Source organism: Kogia breviceps, chromosome 9 (assembly GCF_026419965.1).
Source record: "Kogia breviceps isolate mKogBre1 chromosome 9, mKogBre1 haplotype 1, whole genome shotgun sequence".
In the NCBI taxonomy this organism is placed as follows: domain Eukaryota; kingdom Metazoa; phylum Chordata; class Mammalia; order Artiodactyla; family Physeteridae; genus Kogia; species Kogia breviceps.
In genome coordinates this window covers 86759344-86780747 of record NC_081318.1, presented here as the reverse complement: position 1 = coordinate 86780747, position 21404 = coordinate 86759344, and the positions used below count along the sequence as shown (strand labels likewise).

The 21404-nt window shown below is 38.4% G+C and overlaps 1 protein-coding gene across 11 annotated transcripts in view; it reads right to left on the bottom strand.

Annotated features, from left to right (window-relative positions):
- The window catches only part of MAGI2 (membrane associated guanylate kinase, WW and PDZ domain containing 2), a 1353221-nt gene that overhangs the window by 227166 nt on the left and 1104651 nt on the right, over window positions 1–21404 (bottom strand). For all 11 annotated transcript variants that reach the window (XM_067042757.1, XM_067042759.1, XM_067042752.1 and 8 more), the window contains one exon: window positions 1913–2551. In XM_067042757.1, coding sequence (XP_066898858.1) covers window positions 1913–2551 — 639 coding nt within the window. The remainder of the gene's footprint in view (window positions 1–1912; window positions 2552–21404) is intronic.

The window sequence follows — 21404 nt, the reverse complement described above, 5'->3', positions numbered from 1 at the left end:
TCTTTCAGCTTTGACTGCTTTCACTTGCATTTCAAACTGACAGGGCTTTCACCTGTTTTTAGGTCTTTGAATAGACAATCACATGTTTGCCACACGTGTGCTCTTCACGTACAAGTTCCCCACAGCACTGCTCCTTCGGACCCATCCCTGCTAATCTACACTCAATAGACATTTAAGGAGCACCTATTCGGCCCACTATACTAAGAACATTCCATCAGGTTAGGTAGTATTTTCATCCCAATATAACAGATGAGACAGCTGAAGCTCATGGACTAAGTGTCTTAAGTCGTCATATTGGTAAGTAGAAAATCAGGACTTAGCCTGAGCCCTTTCATTTATACCCTGTTTTCAAGTATCCTCTCTGTGATCCTTCCCTCCTTTCTCTCCCTAGTTTCACTGATAATCAAGAGCAGAGATGCAAAGAAATGAAGGAGGTAGCCTCTGCTTAGCCCTGTTCCCTTCCCCACAGAGCAGGTGGAAGGGAAGGAACACCTTCAGGGCTCAGAGCTCCTACCACTGCTCCCAGTTCTATACTTCACCTGGAACACCCAGCCCAGAACTTCAGCCCCAAGCCTGTTCCAGAGCTTTCCTCCCAGGGCACAGAAGGCACTATGGGTAATTATTGAGGAGCATCCCTGTAGAACTAGAAGAAGTGTCCTGAGCAACGCTATTTACAACTCTGAAATGATTTTTCTATGGGGACACAGCTCCCATTGGTCCTTATGGGGATTATCAAGACTGTTCTTGAGCTTGGAAGGAGTTAAACCAGCTTCCACATGCTAGCCTGCAAACCTAGGCACAGTTCAGAGTATCACTTCCTTGGGAAAAATCAGCTTTCTTAATTAAGTCAATGGAAACCAGTTTGAAGCCTCCACAACTGAAACATTAATGAACTTTTGGAATACAACCCACTCATACTCGGGAATTCAACCTTTACCCTCTCAGTTCACAGCCATATATATATGGCTGTGGAAAAAAAAAAAAAAAAAAAAAAAAAAAAAATATATATATATATATATATATATATATATATATTTACCTTTGGCTGTGCCGCATGGCCTGCGGGATCTTAGTTCCCCAACCAGGGATTGAAAACACACCCTCAGCAGTGAAAGCTCGGGGCCCTAACCACTGGACTGCCAGGGAATTCCCCACAGCAATACATATTTGTAAGACTGAAAACACTATTTTTATTGTGCTTAATATAATATAGGAAAAGATACATTTTCAAAATTAAAAAGCACAGCTTCCTGGACTCATGTTTTTCTTTCTAATTCTTTTTTTTTTTTTTTTTTGGTGGTACGCGGGCCTCTCACCGTTGTGGCCTCTCCCGTTGCGGAGCGCAGGCTCCGGACGCACAGGCTCAGCGGCCATGGCTCACGGGCCCAGCCGCTCCGCGGCATGTGGGATCTTCCCGGACCGGGGCACGAACCCGTATCCCCTGCATCGGCAGGCGGATTCTCAACCACTGCGCCACCAGGGAAGCCCCTTTCTTATTTTTTACCTTCATTTTTTAAAGTATGATTTCACAGACTTGTGGTTGCCAAGGGGGAGGGGAGGTGGGGGAGGGATGGATTGGGAGTTTGGGATTAGCAGACACAAACAAGGTCCCACTGTATAGCAAAGGGAACTATATTCAATATCCTGTGATAAACCATAATGGAAAAGAATGTGAAAAAGAATACACACACACACACACACACACACACATATCTGAATCACTTTGCTGTACAGCAGAAATCAATGCAACATTTGTAAATCAACTATACTCAATAAAGTTAAAAAAATAAAAATAAAAATTTAAAAAGTGCCATTTTATCCAACTCCAGAGAAACTTCCATTTTTTCGATATTATTGTAAAGGTTCTACTATTTCACCTGCATACTGATTGCTGAGCCAGTGTTTATCTTACCTCCTCGATGGATAATCAGAGAAGTCTCGTTTCCAATGGGACAGTCCTTAAGTATATCCACTACTTCCGTATGGCTCAGGTTCTGTACATTCTGCTGGTTGATCTCAACAATGAGGTCGCCTTCACACAGGCCAGGGCATCCCTGAATGTCAAGTATTTGTTTCACCCGCTGTCCTGTAGGACTGTCTGCAATGGTGAAGCCAAAGCCCTGGGCACCTTTCACAATGGTTAAGGTCATAAGTTCAGCTTGGGTGGCCCCAGATGAAGCCATAGATACATTGTCGTCATGGACAGGTGGTGGATACGTGCTATCTAGCTGACCATCAGCTGGCATTGAGTGCAAAGTATGAGGTGGCCGATCTGTTATATCTGGAACCGACTGTGAGGTCCGAGAAATGTATTCCAAATATGTTTCATAGTTATGTCTTCCATTGACCATCACTGGAGGTGGTCTCTCCATTATTGCAAGGGGTGGCACCATGCTGTTAGCAGGATCTTCAGGATCAAAGGGCAAAGGGTAGCCACGACACAACACTAAGTTGACACTCTGACCAATAGGAACAGACTGGAAAAGTTTGACTACATCTGCATGAGTGTGTCCAAGGACACAAACTTCATTAATATAGACAATGACATCACCTGCAAGGGAAAAAAAGAAAGAGATTGACAACATGAGGTAAGTTCAATTAACGTTGACATAGAGAAATGGAGTTATTTATGAGACTAGTGAAAGATGTGCTCTGTTTCTCAGTAAGCAGTGAGAAGATCAATTAGAATAGTACTTAAATTCCCTGTAGGTGACTCAAGGTTACAACAGGTCTGCCAACAAATATAGTGATTAAATGCTGAAAAAAAAAGGTATTTGGTTATTCCTGAAGTTCAGAAACAACTCCATATTCAGAAAGAAAAGTTTAGAAGAATTTGTACCTCGAAGAAGCACACATTCTATGCTTCTTTTTCATCTTCATTTTCATCTTCAGGGCAATTCAGTTAATAGAATTTTCAAAGTATTGAGAAGTGGTGGTCATAAGTTTTGGATGAAGAACAAAGCCTAGTATATGGGTTTTTTGCTCTCACTTGTCTGAGTCAACTGTCTTTTTTTTTTTTTTTCCTTTTTATGGAAGAGGAAAATATTTTGCCCATTTTATTTTATCTCTCTATAGCAAAGTGTAATTGCAAAGGTTCCATGTATACACAAGTAAAGAACCAGAGGACAGATTTGGGGATCAGGGATCTGGGTCCATATCCTGGCTCTACTACTTAGCAGATCTGTGCGACTGGGCAAGTGACTTACCTGCTTTGAGCCACAGTTCCTCATTTGTAAAGCTGCTGTGAGGGTGAAATGGGATGATGCAGGAAAAGGGCTTGGCTCAATCAATGCCTGACATATGGTGAGTGCTCAATAAGCGTGGGCCATTATCAATATTATTGTTGCTAAAATAGGAGGAAGGGGATGTGAGACCCTGGCTTTCAAACAGGAAGCTGCCAAAGACTCATCCTCTCATCTTAGATAAAGTGATATTTCTGCAGATCTTTTCAAAAAAGGCATTTGTCCTTTCTCCCCAATGAATTTAATCACAGAGTTACAGAAGCCCACTGATCAGAAGTTAACTTTATGCTATTAAAAATGTCCTGAAGGCATATTATTCATTATAAAATATATCCAGAAAAACAATATTTCCTTCTTAAAATGCAGGGAAAACATGTTTGTTTGAGATATTGTTTAAAAAATTCAATTATGTATGAACAACAGTTTTATTTTTGGAGCACTGCTCTATCATGGATTGATATTTTCACCCTCAAAAACCATAATATTTGAGAATTGAACTTGCAAATTGAGATTGTGCCTGACTATGCTGCAAAGTATATGAGAGATTAAAAGACATGTTTTCACAGATTGTCAAATGAGTAATTCAACAGATATCAGTCTATCAGGATAATTCTGAAATGGGTAGTGTAAATGGCTAGGGATTTCATTCTAAGACATTGCAAACATCAAAAATGAAAAACAGAGTTGAATGTTCAGAGTTAAATTTGTTTTTGGCTTCTCTTAGTTGTCTGATACAAAATGATTTCTCCACTAAATAGACTTTAAAAATAAATAATTCTATGAATAGAACATTGCTGAGTAAAGTGTCCTTAACTATATGCACTCAGCTAACACTCTTCCCAAATGCGAGAGAACTGCTTGAAAGTGCCAAAGATATAGACAGAAAAGCAAAAACAAACAAAACAAAACAAAACAAAATAACATTTTCGGTGATCCAGATTAGGTCTCATTCTGGAAAATGTCACAAACTATGTGATTGGTCAGATGGAACTTCGCTCTTCAACTATGTCTATCAGAGAGGGTGCTGGTGTAATGGCTGGGACACTGGGCCATGACTCACGACTGAATTGGGATGGGCATCCACTCTCTGCTACTGTGACTTCTCAACAGCCTGTGGCAGTTGGGAATGCTTTGGCATCATTTTTAACTGGTTAAGGTCATGCCAGAGTCCCAGAGAAGTATCTGATCCAGACAAACTTTTTTTCTTCTCCTCCTTGCCCCTTCTATTTTTAAAGTTACTATATATATATTTATACACTGAAAGGTTGAAAGACTATAAGTACTTGTATACTGCCATCCAGCTTAATGATTAGAACATTGCTTATATCAGTTGAAGCCCCCTGGGTAGCACCCTCTCCCACTTGCCCTCCTTTACTGCCCTTTCCAAAGGTAACCACTGTCCGGCATTTGAGGTTTGTTAGTCACAGGTACTTTACATTTTTACGACATACCTAGGTTCACATAAACAAAAATCCTACATAGTTTAACCACTAAATAATATCTCTCAAAATATGTTTTTTCATATTTTAAACCTTTTGTAAATGGTATACATATTAATCTTCTGTAATATCTCTCAAAATGTATGTATGATACTCATCTCTTTTGATGCATTTATCTCTAGTTCATTAATTTTCATTGTAATATAATATCTATTGGATGACTATATCATTATTTATTAATATTTATCCATTCTTTTGTTAACGGACACTGGGGTTCTTGTGAATTTGGGGCTATTAAAGATAACGCTAGGGCTTCCCTGGTGGCGCAGTGGTTGAGAGTCCGCCTGCCGATGCAGGGGACACGGGTTCGTGCCCCGGTCCGGGAAGATCCCACATGCCACGGAGCGGCTGGGCCCGTGAGCCATGGCCGCTGAGCCTGCGCGTCCGGAGCCTGTGCTCCGGAACGGAAGAGGCCACAAAAGTGAGAGGCCCGCGGACAGCAAAAAAAAAAAAAAAAAAAAAAAAGATAACTCTACTATGAACCTCTTTCCACGGCCCTTATGCACATATGGGAGAGTTTTTGTGAGGTATCTACCTCGGGGTAGAATTGCTGGACACAGGCCACTTGTGTCTTCAACTTTGTTAGAAACGGGAAATGGCTGACAAAATAGGTCAAATCTGTTTACACTCCCCTCGGTAGGGTATCAGAATTTTCATTGCTCCCCATCTGACACAATGCTTGCCATTCTCAGACTTTTAATTTTCAATAATCTAATGGGTGTGATCATGGTTTTAATTTGCATTTCCCACATTGCTAGTGAGGGTGAGCATCTTTTCATATGTTTATTGGCCATTTGGGTTTTCTCTTTAGTACCTCTCCTTTCCCCGTTTTTCCTATTAGGTTAGTTTTCTGTTTTTAAACACATTGACTATTTTTCTGCCCACCTCCATTCTTGATCCAACATCCTTTGTAGGTTTGGGAGGCTGCATGGTATAGCAGACATTACATGGAATAGGGAACCAAACGTCTTTGGACTGATTCCCAGCTCCATCACTTACTAGCTGTGCGACTTTCAAAACTAACTTAAATCCTCTGTGACTCAGATTCTTCAGAAGTAATGAGGAACAATAATAATAGCAACTTAGTGTGCTACAGGAAATAGCAAATGAGATCATACAGGTGAAAGTGTCTGTAAGCTGTAAATTGTTATGCAAAGGATAATTGCTATTTCACTAATTATTATCTGTCCTTGGTTATATCCATCTATAAAACCAGGACAGTCCCACGAAGATATTCCCACTACAGTCATAATTAAGGATGAATATGAGTTCCTGAGTGGGCAAGTAAAAGGCAGGAAAGTAACAAATGCCATTTTCCTCTATAGCTCTCCCTAACTTTAATCACAGTTAACAAACTCCCCAGCCCCCAAGCATGCTTTATTCTTCCTTCTGCTATGCCAGAAATTCACAGGAAAAAAGAATTAAGGGTAATGTTCAAAGCTCTCACAGTTCCCTGCCGGGTCTAAAGAGTAGTTATTTGAATTATAGTGATTAATGTTATCTATTTTAGTGAGTTTTAATGTGATCTTGCTATTTAGAAACAGAATGAGAACTATTTGTGGTTCTTAGTAAGACTGCCTTCTAAAATTTATGGATATTTTCCACTCAGAGCAATTTTTCAAGTCATCAAGCGAGTAAGTGATAAAGTACCCTGCAACAATACCTTTGTGGAGCTACTCAGAAGGTTTCTGAATGTAAAAGATGAGGGGACAGTTACCACAGGACAGAACTATCTAACAACTTGACACTACTTAACTGCTCACTTTAAAAGTAAATGGATGCCTAGGGCTTCCCTGGTGGTGTAGTGGTTAAGAATCCACCTACCAATTCAGGGGACACGGGTTCGATCCCTGGCCCAGGAAGATCCCACATGCTGCGGAACAACTAAGTCCGTGCGCCACAACTACTGAGCCTGTGCTCTAGAGCCCACGATCTGCAACAAGAGAAGCCACGACAGTGAGAAGTCTGTAGCCCCTGCTCGCTGCAACTAGAGGAAGCCCGTGAGCAGCCACGAAGACCCAACACAGCCAAAAATTTTAAAAAGAACAAATAAATAAATTTATTTTAAAAAACAAAAGGAAATGGATGCCTAGACACTGTGTTATGCCAAAACTATTATAGATGGAGACGTATGCAAACATTTGCTTATTCAGAGGGAGAACTCATTGGGTAGGATATTTATAGACCATGCTGTATGAATGTCATTTACATGTTGTGAAGTAAAAATATGAGCCACCTGGTATGTGCCTTCTGATGGCGCCATGCCAAGTCCTGAGATAGACTGGACTTACGAGCACAGAAACGGACGTCATTAGGAAAACTGGCTCTAGGTCTAACCCTCTTGGCCTACTTAAACAGGAGAATTGAAAAAGAGTCACTTGATGTCTCTATCTCTCAATTTATTCTTTCATAAAATGAGAATTAAAATATCTCCTCCATTTCCTCTTTCACAGGGCTACTGTGAGAATGAGATCATGATTATGAAAACACTTTTAATTTTACCAAAGAAAGGTTCTCCATAAAAATAAGATGCTGCATTTCTTTTGAGAGCCTAGCATACATTTTCATTGCCATATTGCCTGCAAGGTTACATTGTTTCCTATATGGCCATTCACTTTAGGACATATTGAGGCCAGATGGTTTTAGGGCTACTGCCTTCAGGTCTATTGGTCAAATTTGGTGTGACTGATGAGCTTGGTGTCCCCAACAGGGCTGATCTCATAATGACCTGATTCCCAGTTATGGGATTTTAAAGTGCAAGTGAAGGAGAGTGAGGCGGATGAAGCAGGAAGTGTAAACTACTGGCCTGTATGAGAAAATGTTCTAAGGTAATTGGTTTCTTTCTTAGTCATGGAAATCAAAATACAATATTGGATACCTCTTGGGTACTTCATCATTTTGGATAAAATAGAGCATTCTTTAGTAAAGCACTGATTGCTTAAAATGGAGTTATTTTTATACCTCTTTCCTCTGCTCCCACCTTCTCTGAGTCGCTGTGGCTATACAATCTTCCTTTTCAGCTGCTCTCACTTACCACCTGCTGTCTACCTTCCTTAAGCACCACCTTGGACCAGACTAGAATAATTCACTTCACACTCCATTCTGATCCTACTGTCTCCTCTATTAACTTCAAACTACTCAATCTTCAGACCTACTGCCTAACACTCTTTACCACTAGCCTTTCCAACTTATTTTTTATTCACCCCCCCAATAAGTGACCTTTCTTGGGAAGCTGGTATCTCTACTGTTCATAATTCATAACTTGATAACTTGCCTTTTTATTTGAATCCTGCTCTTCCTCTACCCTCAAGTGCACTTCTTTTCTATGTGTAACTTCATTCCAGATAATTCATTTCTTTCCTGACCTCTTCAAAGATATCTTCCATTATTCCTACACAGATTGCTTCTGTCTCATGTTTGTGACTACAAACTCACCTCAAACTTTATTCCTTTGTGAGAGTTTTCTACCTGTTCCAAGTTGTTTCTGTAAAATATACAGAGTATCATTACTATGCTGAGAACTTTTTAGGTATTTAGGATAAATTCTCATTAAATAAAGGCTAGAAAGACTTAGAAAAAGAAAAACTGGATTGGATTTCACAGCTAAATTCACTGCTGTGTTTCTAACTTGTTTTTGCCAAGTCATATAGATTTTTGTTTAAAAAAAAAAATCTCACTGACTACTCCCATCCCACCAATTACATGTATTTTACATTGAAAAATTACTATTTTTTGAGTTTCCTCTCCAGCTAATACAATTTGACTGCCCCTTCTTCTTTCTGAAGCTTGTGTTAGTTTGTGTTTTTTATAATAACAATATACAATTTTATTATAACAGGCAATTTTATTATAATATTGAATACTCATTTTCCCTCTATTCTATAACCCCCCAAAACAAAATAAATTTTGACATGTACTTTTGGGCATGTGCCACTCACCACTTCAATTAAATTGAAAATAGCTGTTCTTGATAAAATGTATTCCCCAAAGTGAAGCACTGTGGTATGTCAGATAGACAAATAAAATTAAAGCTGGGTCTCCTTGGGTTGTTCTTTGAGAAAGTCATTCACCAGTTTCATCATCTATAAAATGGGCTAACAATAGCTGTTCTATCTACCTTATAGGAAAGAGATGTCTGTGAAAATGCTCAGCTATCATGATATTACATATATAAATATACATATTAAAAATTTTTAACAAATGACTGATAAAAATTGGAAAGGAAGAATATCCTAAGAAGGAGAAAGAATAAGTAGTTCAGTTTCTAAAACAGAAACTGCTGAATTTTATTAAATTATTTGGCAGTTCGCTTGCAGAAATTTGAGAGGACAGATGATGTTCATCCTTGTAGCTGAATACACTGTTTCCCAACAAGGAAGACTAGTGCCTCAGGGAAGTATCCTTAGATTCCTCATTCCCTTCTGGAATAGAAGTACAATGTGGCTAGGGTGCAGGGATCAGGACAGAGCATGGGTGAACTGTGTGGCAGGGGCTCTCGGGGGGGTGGATGGAACATAGAACATCCACACATGAGGGTCTTGGCATTTTCTCAACTATGTCACAAAGTGAGAAAGGTCTGATGATAAGTATCCCCCAGCTAAATGGGCTTTTGCCTTGCTTTCTCAGTTTTCCTGATGAATTTGTTACAGGGTTCAATGCTTCTTATTGCCCCATAGTTTTTCCTTATGCCTAAATCTAATTTATTTTGCTAAAAATCACGAGTTCCTCAATTTACATTCTCAAAAAAGTGGAAGCATCAGTCTTTTGGAATAATTTAAAGGGGTTTCTAAAATTCCCAAATGGTCTCTTCAGAGTGCAACAGCCATCAATTGGAGAAGATTCCATCTTGGAGGTTCTGGAACTTACCATCATTCTATTGACTTTAAACATCTGTCTTGCAAAGAGCATTATTGCAGACACCAGCCAATTTTGCAGAAATGCAAAAGCAAATACTAGGTTATGGAAGGTATAGGAGGCAGGACCAAAGCCTTCATCAGGAGAATTTTAATTTGTTAATTCTTATGTGCTACATTATAAATGACATTGTGAATGAAAATGAGTTGAATTGATCTGTAGCACTAAAATAAGATGTTTTAATCCTTTCTTTTTTTTTTTTTTACATTATAAAACCAAGTGTGGCATATGGAGAGAGCACTGATTTAGGAGTCAGAAAGCTTATGTTTATGGCAGAAGGTTTATGCCAGGTATGCCAATAATTAGTGGTGTCAATCTCTGGGTCTTATCCCTCATTTGTTTATTAATTTATTCAGCAAAGATTTATTACCATGAGTCAGGCACCATGGCATAAATAGAGAAGATTGAACCAGATGATTTCTAAGACAACTTCTTCACTCTGAAATTCTAACACTAAGTTCCTTGGATTCTGCCTCTTAGCTATGTCTGCAATTGTTCCACCACTCTAGGTTGGGATCTTACCCATTGTATGAACTCCTGCAACAGTCCCTTAGCTGGTCTTCCTGATGTCATAGCAGGAAAGACTAGGGAAGGAGGAGAGGGAAGCCTAGTGTATGGAATGACTCAATGAGTCTGTGGGATTATGGGGTTAACTAATCTCACCCCATATTGACTAGGATTACATGGAGTTGCTAATAAGCCCCCTCTTCTGATCAGGATCATCCCAGGAACCAGGAGACTGTTACTATTCTGCAGGTCACAGGCATTAGTTTCAGGGACTTTAAAGCACTGGGCACTGCCTTCCACCTGTCTCTCTGTCAACTCATTTTTCATACCATACTCTCTGATGTCCTTTCTACTTAGTATCTTTCAGTGCCTGCTCATAAAAAGAGAATAGAGTCCAAGTTCAGGTTCTCTAGCTCAGCATTATAAGGCTCTCAGTCTACATTTTCACCATCTCTTGCCTCTTTCCAACCTACTCTGTGCTTTAGTTGGGCCAAGCTCAGAGCTATGTCCTACATATGCTATGTCTTTCCATCCCCTCACTCTTCCCATGCTTTGTGTCCACTAACAAACTCCTAGTTACCCTGTGAGACCAACTTCACTTTTTGGATCATCTTTCTGACCACCATTTATTGATGAGAGTTAATGACCTCTTCCTGTGTGATACTCTTCCTGACATCTTAATTCTTCTACCCTTCTAACCACATTAACCTCACCTAGAGTTTCTCTGACCATAGTGTCTACCATTTTAATATATTTAATATTTATCTGGCATTTAACAAATTCTATTTTACCTGATCCTTCAAAAATACATTTGAGGTTATTACCACTGTTACCTGTATTTTATACATGTGGAAACTGAGCCTAGGAGAACTGAACCTTGGTAAATAGGTAAGATTTAGGAATTGAACCCAAGCTTTAACACAAATGTTAAGAATTTCAAACAGACCAGGACATATTTTGAATTTGGGACACTTCTGTGTCCCTCCAACTGTACCAAATGACATGCTGGGTAAAATATCCTTAATTCCTGAATATGAAAATTGAGAGATGAACTGCAATATTCTTTTGATTACTCAAAAGAATATTAACATATTCTTGATATTCTTTTGATAACTTTTGATAACTCAAAACAATATTAACATAGAGAGAAGCAGTGAAGCAAATAATTGCAAACTGGGGAATCCACTGCAATATCTCAGTCCACTTTCTGCAGTGCTCCAAAATAAGCTGTTTGGAAGAAGGCTTTGAGGATGCTGAGGCAGAGAGGTGACAGGGCACTGTAACCCACAGAACTCTGTAACCATCATAAGCTATAGTATAAATTATTTCAAAGGCTATGTGATTTGGGGCAAGAAATTTAACTTTCCTTGGTCTAGTTTCTTTTCATGCATGGAAATTCAGAAAAGGTAGTTTCAAAGGTGCAGCTTTAAAAGTTCCTATATCTGACGGGAATGTGGAAAGCCCTTCTACTGCACTCACATAAGACATTGGGAAATTTCACTGGTGCTGTTAAACAGATAAGTGACAGGTCCTTGGTTGCTTACCCCAAGGTTCCTTGAATTTTAACAAATAGCCAGTGATTCTAACACTCTTATCTATAGGCAAAAGGATACCAAGATATTGGCATGGCCCCTTGTTTCTCAAAAGAATGAAAGGCTTCTTAATCATATTTTATAATTTCATCTGTGTGACCTGGTGCAGATGCCTAATTAAAAGCTTGGTTTAAAAAAAAATATGTTTAATCAGCATGCATCTGACAATTACTCTCTGGCAGATGTGAATTAGGCTGACGAAATATTTACATTTCTTTTGTGTTTGGCACTGAGTGGTAAGATATATTTAAATACTTGCATTTTACTTTGTTGGAAAGGAGGAAGAAAGAAATACAGTCTAAGAGAATCTAAAGACACTGATTATTTGCTGATCTGGCAGAGAAGAAACAACACTTCAGATTAAAACTATATTTAAAAAAAAAAAACTATAAGTAAAGCCACAAAAAGAAAGTACAAAAGACTGATTTTGTTTATTTTTTTCTTTTTTTTTTTGCAAAACTCTGAAGAGCAGAGGCTTTCTAAATAGCTTCCTCACTTTAGGAATTCAATAGCATAAAATGTGCAGTGAATCTATTTTCCTAAAAGAATGCAATGACTTTTAAACAAAGAAAAGAAAAAGAGACAAATATATTATCAGAGGGACCCTATATAATGAAAATATGTTCCCACATCTAAAGATAGCATTGGTCCACCAGAGATGTCCTGGTCCAACATAATATCAAATAGCAAAAGCTCTACCAGAGATCTCCATCTCAATGCTGAGACCCAGCTCACTCAATGACCAGCAAACTTCAGTGCCAGACACCCTATGCCAAACAACTAGCAAAAAAGGAACACAACTCCACCCATTAGCAGAGAGGCTGCCTAAAATCAGAAGAACGTCACAGACAACCCAAAACACACCACTGGATGTGGTCCTGCCCACCAGAAAGACAAGATCCAGACTCATCCACCAGAACACAGGCACTAGTACCCTCCCCCAGGAGGCCTACAAACCCATTGAACCAACCTTACCCACTGGGGCAGACACCAAAAACAATGGGAACTATAAACCTGCAGCCTGAGAAAAGGAGACCACAAACACAGTAAGTTAAGCAAAATGAGAAGAGAGAGAAACACACAACAGATGAAGCAGCAAGGTAAAACCCACCAGACCAAACAAATGAAGAGGAAATAGGCAGTCTACCTGAAAAAGAATTCAGAGTAATGATGGTAAATATGATCCAAAATCTTGGAAACAGAATGGAGAAAATACAAGAAACATTTAACACGGATGTAGAAGAACTAAAGAGCAAACAAACAATAATGAACAACACAATAAATAAAATTAAAACTTCTCTAGAAGGAATCAATAGCAGAATAACTGAAGCAGAAGAACGGATAAGTGACCTGGAAAATAAAATAATGGAAATAACTACCTCAGAGCAGAATAAAGAAAAAAGAATGAAAATAATTGAGAACAGACTCACAGACCTCTGGGACAACATTAAACACACCAACATTCAAATTATAGGGGTTCCAGAAGAAGAAGAGAAAAAAAAAGGACTGAGAAAATATTTGAAGAGATTATAGTTGAAAACTTCACTAATATGGGAAAGGAAATAGGCAATCAAGTCCAGGAAGCACAGAGTCCCATACAGGATAAATCCAAAGACAAACACATCAAGACACATATTAATCAAACTATCAAAAATTAAATACAAAGAAAAAATATTAAAAGCAGCAAGGGAAAAACAACAAATAACATACAAGGGAATGCCCATAAGGCTAACAGCTGATATTTCAGCAGAAACTCTGCAAGCCAGAAGGGGGTGGCAGGACATATTTAAAGCGATGAAGGGGAAGAACCTACAGCAAAGATTACTCTACAAAGCAAGGATTTCATTCAGATTTGATGGAGAAATTAAAACATTCACAGACAAGCAAAGGCTAAGAGAATTCAGCACCAACAAACCAGCTTTAAAACAAATGCTAAAGGTAATTCCCTAGGCAGGAAACACAAGAGAAGGAAAAGACCTACAATAACAAACCCCAAACAATTCAGAAAATGGTAATAGGAACCTACATGTCGATAATTACCTTATATGTAAATGGATTAAACGCTCCCACTAAAAGACATAGACTGGCTGAATGGATACAAAAACAAGACCCGTATATATATGCTGTCTACAAAAGACCCACTTCAGACCTCTGGACTAGCAATTATCATATCAGATAAAATAGACTTTAAAATAAAGACTATTACAAGAGACAAAGAAGGACACTACATAATGATCGAAGGATCAATCCAAGAAGAAGATATAACAATTGTAAATATTTATGCACCCAACATAGGAGCACCTCAATACATAAGGCAAATGCTAACAGCCATAAAAGGGGAAATCGACAGTAAAACAATCATAGTAGGGGACTTTAACATGCCACTTTCACCAGTGGACAGATCATCCAAAATAAAAATAAATAAGGAAACACAAGCTTTAAATGATACATTAAACAAGAGGGACATAACTGATATTTATAGGACATTCCATCCAAACACAACAGAATACACTTTCTTGTCAAGTGCTCATAGAACATTCTCCAGGACAGATTATGTCTTGGGTCACAAATCAAGCCTTGGTAAATTTAAGGAAATTGAAATTGTATTAAGTATCTTTTCCGAGCACAAACTTAGCAGACTAGATATCAATTACAGGAAAAAACTGTAAAAAATATAAACTCATGGAGTCTAAGTAACACACTAATAAATAACCAAGTGATCACTGAAGAAAACGAAGAGGAAATAAAAAAAATTCCTAGAAACAAATGACAATGAAAACATGATGACCCAAAACCTATGGGATGCAGCAAAAGCAGTTCTAAGAGCGAACTTTATAGCAACATAATCCTACCTCAAGAAACAAGAAACATCTCAAATATAGAACCTAACTTTACACCTAAAGCAATTAGAGAAAGAAAAACAAAAAAAAAAACCCCAATGTTAACAAAAGGAAAGAAATCATAAAGATCAGAGCAGAAATAAATGAAAAAGAAATGATGGAAACGATAGCAAAGATCAATAAAACTAAAAGCTGGTTCTTTGAGAAGCTAAACAAAATTGATAAACCATTAGCCAGACCGATCAAGAAAAAAACGGAGAAGACTCAAATCAATAGATTAGGAATGAAAAAGGAGAAGTAACAAGTGACACTGCAGAAATACAAAGGATTATGAGAGATTACTACAAGCAACTATATGCCAATAAAATGGACAACATGGAAGGAATGGACAAATTCTTATTAGAGCACAACCTTCTGAGACCGAACCAGGAAGAAATAGAAAATATAAACAGACTAATCACAAGCACTGAAATTGAAACTGTGATTAAAAATCTTCCAATAAACAAAGCTCAGGACCAGATGGCTTCACTAGAGAATTCTATCAAACACTTAGCGAAGAGCTAACACGTATAATTCTTAAACTCTTCCAAAACATAGCAGAGGGAAGAACACTCGCAAACTCATTCTACAAGGCCACCATCACCCTGATACCAAAACTAGACAAAGAGGTCACAAAATAAGAAAACTACAGGGCAATATCACTGATGAACATAGATGCAAAATCCTCAACAAAATACTAGCAGACAGAATCCAACAGCACATTTAAAGCATCATACACCGTGATCAAGTGGGGTTTAATACAGGAATCAAGGATTCTTCAATATATGCAAATCAATCAATGTGATAAACCATATTCACAAATTGAAGGAGAAAAACCAAATGATCATCTTAATAGATGCAGAAAAAGCTTTTGACAAAATTCAACACCCATTTATGATAAAAACCCTCCAGAAAGTAGGCACAGAGGGAACTTACCTCAACATAATAAAGGCCATATATGACAAACTCACAGCCAACATCATTTTCAATGGTGAAAAACTGAAACCATTTCCACTAGATCAGGAAGTAGACAAGGCTGCCCATTTCTCACTACTAATACTCAACATAGTTTTGGAAGTTTTAGCCACAGCAATCACAGAAGAAAAAGAAATAAAAGGAATCCTAATTGGAAAAGAAGAAGTAAAGCTGTCACTGTTTGCAGATGACATAATACTATACATAGAGAATACTAAAGATGCTACCAGAAAACTACTAGAGCTAATCAATGAATTTGGTAAAGTAGCAGGATACAATATTAATGCACAGAAATCTCTGGCATGTCTATACACTAATGATGAAAAATCTGAAAGAGAAATTAAGGAAACACTCCCATTTACCACTGCAAGAAAAAGAATAAAATACCTAGGAATAAACCTACTCAAGGAGACAAAAGACCTGTATGCAGAAAATTATAAGACACTGATGAAAGAAATTAAAGATGATACAAACAGATGGAGAGATATACCATGTTCTTGGTTTGGAAGAATCAACATTGTGAAAATGACAATACTACACAAACCAATCCACAGATTCAATGCAATCCCTATGAAACTACCAATGGCATTTTTCACAGAACTAGAACAAAAATTTCACAATCTGTATGGAAACACAAAAGACCCCAAATAGCCAACGCAATCTTGAGAAAGAAAAACAGAGCTGGAGGAATCAGGCTCCCTGACTTCAGACTATACTACAAAGCTACAGTAATCAAGGCAGTATGGTACTGGCACAAAAACAGAAATATAGCTCAATGGAACAGGATAGAAAGCCCAGAGTTAAACCCACACACATATTATTACCTTATTTTTGGTAAAGGAGGCAAGAATATACAATGGAGAAAAGACAGTCTCTTCAATAAGTGGTGCTGGAAAAACTGGACAGCTACATGTAAAAGAATGAAATTAGAACACTCCCTATCACCACAGACAAAAATAAACTCACAATGGATTAAAGATATAAATGTAAGGCCAGGCACCATAAAACTCTTAGAGGAACACATAGGCAGAACCCTCCATGACATAAATCACAGGAAGATCCTTTTTGACCCACCTCCTAGAGAAATGGAAATAAAAACAAAAATAAACAAATGGGACCTAATGCAACTTAAAAGCTTTTGCACAGCGAAAGAAACCATAAATAAACAGGACGAAAAGACAACATTCAGAATGGGAGAAAATATTTGCAAATGAAGCAACTCATATAGGATTTACCTCCAAAATTTACAAGCAGCTCATGCAACTCAATACCAAAAAAACAAACAATCCAATCTAAAAATGGGTAGAAGACCTAAATCAACATTTCTCCAAAGAAGATATACAGATTGCCAACGAACACATGAAAGAATGCTCAACATCACTAATCATTAGAGAAATGCAAATGAAAACTACAATGAAGTATCACCTCACACGGGTCATAATGGCCATCATCAAAAAATCTACAAACAATAAATGCTGGAGAGGGTGTGGAGAAAAGGGAACCCTCCTGCACTGTTGGTGGGAATGTAAATTGATACAGCCACTATGGAGAACAGTATGGAGGTTACTTAAAAAACTAAAAATAGAACTAACATACGACCCAGCAATCCCACTACTGGGCATATACACTGAGAAAACCATAATTCAAAAAGACTCAAAGCAATTTTACTCCAATAAAGATATTTTTAAAAATTCCTAAGTTACAGAAACATTAGAATTAGACAGTTTATAAAAATGCTAGACATAAAAAAATGAAACAAAAGGCAATTGCATTTTTACATACCAGTAACAGAATACAGTCTAAAATAGTTACCATTTATAAATTAGGTAATTAATTAATTAAATAGTGCCTTTATGTAAATCCAGCAGAGAAATGAAAATTTAAATGGAAGACATTATAGTTTTTAAAAAAATAAACGGAAAAAAAAAAAAAGTCATGTACCACAATGTTCATTGTAGCTCTATTTAAACATCCAGGAGATGGAAGTAACCTAAGTGTCCAGAGACACATGAATGGATAAAGAAGATGTGGCACATATATGCAATGGAATATTATTCAGTCATAAAAAGAAACAAAATTTTCAGTTATTTATAGTGAGATGGATGGACACAGACACAGTTGTACAGGGTAAAGTCAGTCAGAAAGAGAAAAACAAATACCATATGCTAACACATATATATAGAATCTAAAAAAAAAAAAAGTTCTGAAGAACCTAGGGGCAGGACAGGAATAAACACGCAGACGTAGAGAATGGACTTGAGGACACAGGGAGGGGGAAGGGTAAGCTGGGATGAAGTGAGAGAGTGGCATGGACATATATATACTACCAAATGTAAAATAGATAGCTAGTGGGAAGCAGCTGCATAGCACAGGGAGATCAGCTCGGTGCTTTGTGACCACCTAGAGAGGTGGGATAGGGAGGTTAGGAGGGAGATGCAAGAGGGAGGGGATATGGGGATATATGTATATGTATAGCTGATTCACTTTGTTATAAAGCAGAAATGAATACACCACTGTAAAGCAATTATACTCCACTAAAGATGCTAAAAAAAATAAAGGATCTTATGACTCCACTAGAAGAAAATAAAAACAAAATAATTAAAAATATCTTAAAACCCTGGCAGGACACAAAAGTTTATGAGAGCAAGACAATTATGTATTCTAGAGTTTTCCTGTGTGTATGGACACACATGTGGGCAGATGTATCACAGAAATCTGCTCAACAACATACAACTCCACATGAAAACCTGAGGTACAGAAGTACCTTATGGGAAAGAGTCATCATTTTACATGGACAGTAAGTAATGTGCACGTTTATTTTCAAAAAGCATTACCTGTATTCCTGAAGAAGAATGATTCTTTTTTGCATAAATGACTCTTCAGGGCCAATGTGGCATGACCCAGTGCCATCTTCTGAAGTAACTCCAACAGTGTATGGAGTGGGCCATAAAACCTCCCCTGAAATGATGGGGTACAGCTGGCTGGGGTGGAGCCAGAAACTGGTCACGGACATGCTTTCCAACAGTTTATTCTACTCTACCTGAAACTGTCAGTTGCCAGTCACTCTGACTGAGCAAGAAAAATGAATAAGAAGGAGAGAGAGAGAACGAGAGAGATGAAAAGGACTGGAGCATCCACTTCATTTCAGACAGCAGCCTCCTCCCAAATGTGTGAAAGTGTGTGTAACTCCGTGTGTGTGTTTGCTACCTGATCTACAATTTACACGTACTTTTAAGACAGGTAGAAGCAGTGTTTTTAGACAGAGGAAAGAAGAATTTGGTTTTTGATCATGTGAAATCAATATAGAAAAGGGGGGGAAAACCCTCTCTTTTTCAAGGCTCCAGATAACATACTGTGAAGTTGTTTCCTTGAATTGTTTTTGAAAAATATATACTATTTGCTTCAGTGTGAGCTGGGTGCTGGTCTTGAGTATCCAGACTAGGGATGGGGGGATGTCTATTGTTGGAGCTCATTGGCGAAGGAAGCTCTCAACCCTGGATGGCTGTCACCCTATGTGGTACTTCTGGTAAGTGTTCTGGCTAGTGCTTCTACTGTAAGCCAATCAACAATCCTTAACAGGTAGTATAACATATCAGGTTATGTTGATCTACTCCTTCACCCCCTTTGTGTGAAAAATTATAGAGCCCCTGCTGCCTTGCTGAAATAAAGGCTGCCAGGATATTTCTTCCATATGGATTTCTGAACTGGTGCAGCATTAAGGCACTGAGCTTCATCAAATGGCTGGCAGAAAGAACAAATGTGCTGTGCTAAAAATGTGCCTGTTCACAGATGTAGAGAATGGACTTGAGGACACAGGGAGAGGGAAGGGTAAGCTGGGACGAAGTGAGAGAGTGGCATGGACATATATGCACTACCAAATGTAAAATAGATAGCTAGTGGGAAGCAGCCACATAGCACAGGGAGATCAACTCGGTGCTCTGTGACCACCTAGAGGGGTGGGATAGGGAGGGTGGGAGGGAGATGCAAGAGGGAGGAGACATGGGGATATGTGTATATGTACAGCTGATTCACTTTGTTGTACAGCAGAAACTAACACACTATTGTAAAGCAATTATACGCCAATAAAGATGTCAAAAAATGTGTCTGTGTATTGCATACACACTGGTCCAAGGTTCGATGAGAGAGCACTTCTAACTTGTTAAGAGGGAAACAGGCTTGGCAGATGTGAATCTTCACTGACAGACTTTGATCATTCAAACTTGGCCACTTTTATTTCCAATTTCAGTTTCTGAAAGAGCAATATTTTATACAAGTATCAAGAAATCAGTCTGCTCATTGGGCCAAATACATCAAATACTGCCAATTAAAAATCCCACAAAACACATGGCAAAGGGAAAGAAAAAATTTTGTCTTGGCTGCACTGACATTTTGGAATCTAGAGAAAGATAGTTATTATGTTTTTGATTCATGCTCAGATAAAGGGAGATCATATGACATCTTATAATATCAGACACTGAGAACTTCTTCCACAGGGCACATACTTTGCCATTACCCTCTCCATGCTCAACACTGTACATTGATACTTTGGGGGATGAATAATGTTATTAGTCTAGGAGTTTCTGGAAGATATGCAGCAATTTCCCTGCAGACAATGGGAGCTTATTCTATTCTCAGATACAAAAGAAAAATGGCACACAGAAAACAATCGTATCTCCTGCTGTTCCCAATGTTACAATTATTATACCATACTGAAGTCGACTGAAATATGTTACCAGAGAATCATCATCAAAGATTTTAAGTTGTCCTCTCCTCCACTACCACTAGAGAATATATATCCACATGAATATACATGCAAATAGATCCACATGTTTATATGTTAATTTGCTCGTTTAAGGGTTACAATACATTTTGCATTCCAATCAAATATAGTTAATGACAGAGTCAGAAACAATGAAAATTTCTTGCTTTTTAAAAGTAAATCTAGGTGTGGCCGCCCTCACGTACCAGTCCGCGCACGCGCGTGTGCGGCCTACACGGCCCACCCAGCTCGTGGCCTTGCAAGAGCAAGCCGTGTGGCTGACACGGTCTTAGTGCTCTGGCCCGGTGTCAGGCCTGTATCTCTGAGGTGGGAGAACCGAGTTCAGGACATTGGTCCACCAGAGTCCTCCCAGGTCCACACAATATCAAATGGCAAAAGCTCTCCCAGAGATCTCCATCTCAACACTAAGACCCAGCTCCACTCAAAGACCAGCAAGATACAGTGCTGGATACCCTGGGCCAAACAACCAGGAAGACAGGAACACAGCCTCACCCATTAGAAGAGAGGCTGCCTAAAATCATAATAAGGTCACAGACATCTCAAAACACACCACTGGATGCAGTCTTGCCCACCAGAAAGACAAGATCCAGACTCATCCCCCAGAACACAGGCACTACTCCCCTCCACCATGAAGCCTACACAAGCCACTGAACCAAACTTAGCCACTGGGGGCAGACACCAAAAACAACGGGAATTACAAATGAGCAGCCTGAGAAAAGGAGACCAAAAACACAGTAAGTTAAGCAAAATGAGAAAACAGAGAAATACACAACAGATGAAGCAGCAAAAAACCCACCAGACCAAACAAATGAAGAGGAAATAGGCAGTCTACCCGAAAAAGAATTCAGAGTAACGATAGTAAAGATGATCCAAAATCTTGGAAATACAATGGAGAAAATATAAGAAATGTTTCACAAGGACCTAGAAGAACTAAAGAGCAAACAAACAATGATGAACAACACAATAAATAAAATCAAAAATTTTTCATAGTCTCTTGATTTTTTCTGGTTTAGATA